This window comes from Aedes aegypti, chromosome 3, assembly GCF_002204515.2.
Source record: "Aedes aegypti strain LVP_AGWG chromosome 3, AaegL5.0 Primary Assembly, whole genome shotgun sequence".
Lineage (NCBI taxonomy): Eukaryota > Metazoa > Arthropoda > Insecta > Diptera > Culicidae > Aedes > Aedes aegypti.
In genome coordinates, this window is record NC_035109.1 from 341,736,940 (window position 1) to 341,745,598 (window position 8,659).

At 46.3% G+C, this 8,659-nt stretch overlaps 1 protein-coding gene across 1 annotated transcript; it reads right to left on the reverse strand.

Moving 5' to 3' along the window:
- Positions 1-1,967: 1,967 nt before the first annotated feature.
- LOC110678230 lies at positions 1,968-6,670 on the reverse strand. Its single transcript, XM_021850849.1, has 2 exons — positions 6,386-6,670; positions 1,968-2,377 (listed from the first exon to the last, which is right to left on the reverse strand). The coding sequence occupies exons 1-2, from the start codon at positions 6,668-6,670 to the stop codon at positions 2,015-2,017; spliced, it is 648 nt and encodes a 215-aa protein (XP_021706541.1). The 3' UTR covers positions 1,968-2,014.
- Positions 6,671-8,659: the final 1,989 nt, after the last annotated feature.

An 8,659-nucleotide genomic window follows, 5' to 3' on the forward strand; every position in this document is an offset into this window, starting at 1 on the left:
TCCAAACCATTCCATATTCACTTAAATTCTAAATATGAAGTAGTTTAATGACGACATAACAATAAATCTAATATTATCGCATAATTTCATGCCTTTTACACTATACACGGTAATAGGATCCATATATATTGAAAAGGATCCATTCACCGTGCATTTGGGTTTCGACTGAAACACAATAAAAATTCTAATTTGCATTAAATCTCATTGCTCATACGATGAAATACATCTTACTAATAATATCCACAGTGAAAACTTGTTGAAATTTTGAAAAATTTCATACTCTATCGTTAAAATAAAAAATGTGATTTTTTGGCGTTTCTACTAAGATTGTTGCAATATCTCGTTATCAAACAGAATTCACATGATTTTGTCTACATAAACTAGGTTTTTCAAAATTATTTGTGGCAAAAACTAGTTCGTTTCATCAGTTTTATCTTATTTTGCTGACCAAAGAATGATTTGTGAAAATTGTATGAATATTCTGTAGGAATTTGTATATGTGCACGGTGAATGGAGGCCGCACGGTGACTGGTGACTTAACGGTATATAGGTTATGATCCTGTTGCATTTAAGTCTCAAAAACAATTCAAGACAATTTTACGAAGTATTGACAGTTTCCAGATTAATAACTATGAAAGATTTAGCAGTTAAAAGAAAACGGTTTGCGTTTGCAGGAGTTCCAAGTTCGATAATATTGATGTATTATCTGATTGAGGTTGAGCATAACTTATGAAAATGAATGAAAGCATCAAAGTTATTGATCAAAAAGATTATGTTTTGTTGTTGGCAAAATATGGTTTCATTTGCGAAAGTCAAATTCCTTTACAACCCTGTTTTGCAGTTACGTCAAAAATCACACATTTTCATGATTATCTCAGAAATCTGCCATAGGATCCTCATAATTGTGTTTGGCACGCGACGAGAGAATCCAGTACTGACCCGATTTTGTCAGCCAATTTCAGATTTGTCAAAAAATTGGTATCGTCATGTTTTACCACGTACCCTCTTTAAAAGTCCATGTAACCATGTCGAAATTTGAAAAACGGGAACAAAATAAAATGACCCGATTTGGTCAGCCTAAAATTCATCGAGGGGCTGACAAAATCGGGTCCTTACTGTAGTAGGGCTGTCCTTTGTTTAATTATTGACATACTAGAAGTTGCTTGAAAACACCCCATTTTACGGTAGACATTTCATCATCCACTTTCAATACATTTCAATGAAACTGATTTGTTCAAAGTCATAAATGCTTGTTGTGGTTTGTAGATTCGAAGCTTGGAAATGTTCGTTCAAAACGATTTTCCCGGTGACCTTCTCAAATTCCCGGTTTTTTCCCGTCGGTGGATTCAAATTCCCGTCTCTCACCCGGTTCGGTGATTCGTTTTCCCTTCGTTTCGTTTCGGGTGCGCGAACACAATTCCAGTGCTTGTAAATATTGATTGCAACCGCATCCATTTCTCATAAGGTACAGTGTGGAACATGATGAAATATTTGTTCGTCCATCGCATTGTGGAACCGAGCGAGGCAAACTAAGAAGTTCCTAACGCAATCCTAATGGAATTTGATGAGTGGTAATAGGTAATAGGGAGTGGTACGACGAGCGTTCCGTACCTGACACTGAAGTCCGGAGTTGAGATGCATGCACGTGAGATTGGTATGGAAAGATGCACGCACTGGATTTCACCGGCGTGGCATCATAGCGGTTGTTGTTTTCGAACCGACCGAAGTACAACAAGTAAGTAACAACAGTAGTGCCACCCCGGGAAATGACAGTGCTGACTAGACTAGACTATGTATGTATATATATATATTGGCATTTTATGGTGTCTTCCAATCGGAGACGAGAATTTTCTCCCCAAGCCACGCCACCGCCGGACTGCAAAAGCGTGTAGTGCTTGTCCCATTAGATTACCCTTGCTTTTAGTGTGTGAACATTTGTCGTATCAACTCCTTGATGAGTGTGTTTGGTGGCCCTGAAAAGGGCCGTTTGAAGAGCGAAACTTTGGAATGCGATTTAACCTCCGAAACCGTACAGGGTGCGTCCCTGACGCTTCAGAGCGTAGACAACATCCATAGCGGTAACGGTTTTACGCTTGGCGTGTTCAGTGTAGGTAACGGCATCACGGATGACGTTTTCCAGGAACACCTTCAACACACCACGAGTTTCCTCGTAGATAAGTCCGGAGATACGCTTGACTCCTCCACGACGAGCCAGACGACGGATTGCGGGCTTGGTGATACCCTGGATGTTATCACGCAAAACCTTGCGATGACGCTTGGCGCCTCCTTTTCCGAGTCCTTTGCCTCCCTTGCCACGGCCGGTCATTTTGGATGAATTTGGTTCTGTGTTCGACGACGGTAGTACTGGAACTGATGGCTGCGCCAAGGTTGGTTGGTTGTTTGGTTTAACGAGGCTTTAACCGCAAAAGCGGTCATTCGCCTCTCGGTCATCTACGGAGTGTAAAACAGTTTTATTGTTAGAATCGCATTCATATTTTCGACGATTGACAGTTTCGCATGCATTTGATGTTTTTTCCCTTTTCACACTTTTGATTGTTTTCACAGTTCTTTTTCATCAACAGATTTATTTACTTCTTTTCCTTTTTTCCATTGTTTTTACATTGTTGTCCATTACATTTTTGATTCAACGTTTCCCATAGTTTTTTAAATTTGATTGAAAAGCTTCAACTCTTTCAAAAACTTGATCACTTTCCCTTCCCTCTCTTGTCCGTAACATAATATTTCCCCCAAACTGTTTTCGAGTCCTATCTCCTTACGCACTTTTTCGAATGCCCTGCATTCAATGAGCAAATGCTCCACTGTAATTATTGTGCCGCAATGCTGACACTTCGGCACCTCCCCTTTTTCCATCAACCACCCATGGGTTATCTTCGTGTGCCCGATACGCAATCGGGTTAGCACCACTTGTTCACTACGAGTCTTTCGGTCCCTCCATGCAGCAGTTGATGGTTTCACTCTTCTTAATTTCACTGATCGTTCTCGGTGCCAGGCCCCTTCCCACACATACTCCAGAATCTTCTTGCTCCAACTATTTCGATCGACGGCCGGTACCTGTCGATCCCGCACTTCTTCTCTTCTTCCACTATTCGCTAATGCATCCGCTTTCTCATTCCCATCAATTCCTACGTGTCCAGGGATCCAGCAAATCACCGCGTTCTTCTTCTCCATTTCAATCTGCACTGCTCTAATCCACGGATGTTTGGTGGTGTTCGCTTCGATCGCTGCCACACAGCTTGCGGAGTCCGTGAAGATGACAGCATTCTCTCCAGGTTCAACGGACTGAACAGCAAGCTGTAACGCCTTCGCTTCTGCCGAAAAAATCGTGCAACCCGTCGGCAGACGGGCACACCGCTCCTCTCCGTTGCAGTATATGCCCAGCCCGACTCGTTCCTCTTCGTCTACCGATCCATCAGTGAAAACATGCTTAAAGTTTACGTAGCTTGTTCTCGCTAAATCGATAAATAGTCCTTGTGCTTTGCTGGTGGCTTCTCCTACTTTGAATTGGGACTTAATAGACCAGTCAACCGTTGTTTCCGCAGACGCCCAGCTTTTTCTCAGCGGTCGGGGGAATTCCGCTACGGGCGGCAATTCCTCACCCGTCGCTTCTTCAAACATACCTTTCGCACGCGTTGAAATTGGCCACTCGTCTGAGTGGTTTGCAAATGCCTTTTTCTCTTCCAGCTTCGAAGCTTTTGCCACTAGTACTTGGCATGCCAAGTGCTCAAAAGGCAGCTCGCCAGACTCCGCACAAATTGCTACTATTGGGCTAGACCGGAACGCACCGGAAGCAATACGTAGCATATCGTTGTAAACAGGTTTCAAGATATTTGTTGCTTGCGTATTGCTCCGACTTACTATGCCCCATCCATGAAATATCTTCGGAATTATTAGGGCCTTTCCGATGTACAGCAAAGTTGACCTTGTTCCGCCGGATCGACGTCCAATGATCCGAAGCAACGATGTTCGACTTTTACACTCCTTCTTGACCTGCACTGCATGTTCCTTGAAGTCGAATCTGCTGTTGATCGTCACCCCAAGCACTTTGGTACTTTTAACCAGTGGTATGCTGGCTCCATTTAGTTTCACTTCTGGAAGGTTTGCGTGTTTCAACTTTTTGCAAATGTGAAGGTGCTTCGATTTTTCAGCAGCAATTTTAAGGCCGCTGTCATTGGCCCAGTTTCCTATCCATGAAACGACTTCTTGTACCTTTTTCCTGACTGCCTTTTGGTTCAGACCGGAGATGACTACGACAATATCGTCAGCATAAACAAAGAAGCGCAGCACGCGCGATGGACTACTCTCCGAAACCCTGCCAAATACAGAGTTCATGCCGATCACGAAGAGAGTCACTGCCAGCACTGATCCTTGTGGTACGCCGTTGGTTTGTTTCTTCCTATCAGAGAAGGTCCCTCCAATTGCCACTCGAAAGTACCTATCTCTGAGGTAGTCTTGAACAAACTCCATCAACCTTCCGTGAATTCCCCAGTTCTGCAGCTGTCTTACTATTGCCTTGTTGGAGATGTGATCGTAAGCCTTGCTGATGTCCAGAGAAACTAAGTCGATGTGCTGCTTTTTTCCTAGAGCCTCGTCAACGCATGCTTCCAGATCCGCTAGATACATATCGATGCCTCTTCCCTGACGGAACCCATATTGTCGTGGATCCAACAGCTGGTTTGATTCAATTACCTCAACGAGCCGCCGGTTGACAATCCGTTCTACCGTCTTCCCAGCACAGCTCATCAATGTGATGGGACGTTGATTGCCGAGGATCTTGGGGTCTTTACCAGGTTTGGGTAACGGGATAACTGTACCTTCCTTCCACTCATGTGGAATTTTTCCCGACTTCCAAACCTCATTGATAAGCTTCAAGAAACCGACTTTGGCCTTATATGGGAGGTGTTTCAACATTGGGTATCCGAGAGAATCAGGCCCAACGGATTGCCCTTTACCCTGGTCTATTGCCCACAACAGCTCTTCCATGGAGATATCCCTATTGAACAGCCCTTCAATTTTGGGAGTATCTGCCATGGGCTCGGCCGCAATCATCTCTTCAGGTCCGTATATCTGCTCAAGATAATCAGCCATTGTGTTTGCAATTTCTTTGGGGTCCTCCAAAAACACGTCATTCAGCCGAAGGGTTGGTGCCGTTACTTGATTCTTCCCGCTCAACGCTTTCACGTTACGCCAGATGAGGCTCACTGGAGTGTCTGGATTGAACGAATTAGTAAACTCGTCCCAGGATGCTTTTTTCGCTTTATTGATGACTCGTCTGCAGTTGTTTCTCGCTAGCTTGAACTCTTTAACAGCTTCGGCCTTTTCCGGGTGATGGTCGGGTAGCTTTTTTACCTTACGTAGCTTTTTCCTCCGGTACTTTACGTTGTTTTCCACTTCCGGGTTCCACCAGTGAACCGATTTTCTCCCAACATTCGAGCTGGTTCGAGGAATGAATTTCTCCGCACTTGACTTCACGAGCTTGGTGAACTCAGCGATGCTGGAAAACTGGTAACTTTTCTTCTCGATGGAGTTCTCAAAACCCTTCCAATCCGCCTTGTTGTACATCCATTGCCGCCTTTTAGTCTGCTTAGCAACTTCAGCTCCAGTAACGGATATTATGATCGGGAAATGATCACTACCTCGGTTATCTTCATCCACTGTCCAGCTCAGTTTATACCCAATCTCCGTTGATACAATGGTGAGGTCGATTGCAGATAACTTTCCGCTGACAGGATCTAATCGGGTACCTTGTCCGGAATTCAAAATCACTAGGTCGTGATCAACCACGAACTCTAGGATTGCTTTTCCCTTATTGTCTGATTTATTGGAGCCCCAAGCCTCATGGTGGGCATTAAGGTCTCCCATCACCACTAGCGGATACTTGCTTGCCAGCACAATCGACGCTAAGATGTCTTCCACCATTTGGACAGTCATTTTATCTGGAGGGATGTATAGAGAAACCAGAGTGGCTTCTATTGGATAAAGGATCGTTGCTGCTACTGCTGGTATGGAAGAGTCTAATACCACGGGAGACGGATCGAAAGACTTACGCACTGCAAGAGCGACGCCCCGCACCGTGCTGTTTTCCGGATCCACACGATTAAACCATACGTATTCTTCCCGGAGGAAGCGCCCAAGAAACGAGTTGTCACTGTTTTTAGTCTCCTGCAGAGCGATAGCTACAGGAGGATTTTCACGCACTAATAACAAAAGTTCATCCTGACGGCCTTTAAGGCCGTTAATGTTCCACTGCACTGCAAACACTTTTGGGGGGCTACAACTATGCTGTTCACTACTTCGACTGTTACATGCGGCTTGATTGCGGTTTCGTTGGGCCATACCTGGATCTTTGAGGAAGAGGTGAACTCACCTCGCCACCAATAGCTCCCGTCGATTCGTAGTTGCTACCCGACATTAATTCCGAATCGTTCCCGTTCGTATTCCGCTTGTAGGGAGGGGAGATTTCTCCGGATCCTCCTTGCTGCTTCCTTTTCGCCAACTTGTCCTTCTTGTCGATTTCTTCTGCCTCCATCTCCGAATCGGTTACCTTCATGACTTGGATCGTTCGTTCCTTCTTGCTCCGCTTATGCTTCTTCGTCGAAAGCTCCTCGACGATTTTTCGGAGCTTCGCCAATTCCTGGTCGACTCCTTTCATCCGCTCCACTTCAGCCCGCAAAACTTGAATTTCCCGATCCTTTTCGTCCTGATGCAATCGATTCTGAGCACCGGAAACCCCAGCATACGATTTTTCGCCATGGACCCGGTCGTACTCCTTTTTCGCGTCAATGAACGACACGCCGGTGTTGACCTTGATCCGGATGATTTCCTCCTCCTTCTGGAACACCTTACATTTCTTGCTGTTCGACTGATGCCCTTCGCCACAATGCAAACAATGCGGAGGCGATGCACAGCCGGCCTCGAGATCGATTGGGTGACTTTTCGAACAATTTCGACACCGTTCCTGCCCCTGGCAACGCAATTTTGTGTGACCGTACGCGAAACACTTGTAACAAACCATTGGGGAGGGATAATACACACGGGTGGGAACTCGAAGCGAACCGAACCAAATATGCTTCGGGATAACAGTTCCACTGATGGTCAAAATAAGGGTAGGGGTATTTACTCTTACCTTTCCATCCTGTCGTGTGATTCGGTGGACATTCGTCACGCCCTGGCTGCTCAACTCCGTTTCAAGCAATTCCTTGCTCATGTTGATCGCTTCCGGGCAGCTGACAACGCATTTGACGAAATTCATCGTCGGATGCAATTGAATCGCCACCTTGGTGCCATCAATCAGCTCCGTCATCTGCATCAACTTTTGTACTTTCGCTTCACTTCGCACTTTCAACACGTACCGCGAACCTCTGTTTTCGGTGTACGTCTCGTCCAATTTTCCACCGGCGGCATGTTCCAGCGACCGCCCGATAACGAACGGATTGTCCGGGAACTTTCCTCCGTCTTTCGCCACCATCGACATCACCACTAATTGTCCGTGATTACTGTTCGGATCCAACCATTCCGGTAATCTTCTCCCGTTACCGGAATTCCCCCCAGGGGGAGCGGCATTTACAGCCGCCATGGCCAACAGGCCGAGCTCCCACAATCACAACTCCAGACAATCAATTGTCTTCACTCACGCACTAGAGGAATTCTTCTTCTCCTTCCACGCACCGCAAAATCCTATTCGTTTAGGCACTACCAAACGTCGGCGAAATCAATTCGAACGACCACCACAACTTTTCACGGTTTTTGTTGTTTTCTTTTCCCACCCCGCAACGCCCTGCTGCACTGCAGCTCGCCGACGGAATCACTCCGGCTCGCTTCTTCTCTTCCTTTTGCTGTCACACAACGCAAATGCCAACGCTCACTGTGATCGCAACACGATCGCGGTTGAACACTCTTTCACACACTGACGGGTGGCACCGTCGAAAATAGGTCTCTCTCCTTTTCGCTTTTCCTTTTAGCTTCCGATTCGCACGTCTTATTCACTCGAAAACTATCACGCAACTGATGATGATGATGATGGCTGCGCCAAACACTAGCGGCCACTTTTATACCCACTCGAGGGTTGAGTTCTTCTTTCCTCTCTTGCTTTTTCTATTCTTCCGTGGCTTCCGATTGGTTGCCTGCATCGATATGAGCATATAAAAGAGGACTGCCTGGTTTTTTGACCCTCATTCTGTCGCTGCGTTTCAACTGATCCGTTTGGATTGAAAGCAAATTAATCATCATCTAACACAATGGCCCGTACCAAGCAGACTGCTCGTAAGTCTACTGGAGGAAAAGCTCCTCGCAAGCAGCTGGCTACCAAAGCCGCTCGCAAGAGCGCCCCAGCCACCGGAGGTGTCAAGAAGCCTCACCGTTATCGGCCAGGAACCGTTGCTCTGCGTGAAATCCGTCGCTACCAAAAGTCGACTGAGCTGCTGATCCGCAAGCTGCCATTCCAGCGTCTGGTTCGTGAGATCGCCCAGGACTTCAAGACCGATCTGCGCTTCCAGAGCTCGGCTGTCATGGCCCTGCAGGAAGCGAGCGAGGCCTATCTGGTCGGTCTTTTCGAAGATACCAACCTTTGCGCCATCCACGCCAAGCGTGTCACCATTATGCCCAAGGACATCCAGCTGGCTCGCCGTATCCGTGGAGAACG

Coding starts and splice junctions, on each gene's coding strand:
- LOC110678230 (XM_021850849.1), bottom strand. CDS start 6,670: ATGAAAGGAGTCGACCAGGAATTGGCGAAGCTCCGAAAAATCGTCGAG. Junction 2,378..6,385: donor CGGGAGCTATTGGTGGCGAG/GTGAGTTCACCT, acceptor ACCTTGGCGCAG/CCATCAGTTCCAGTACTACC.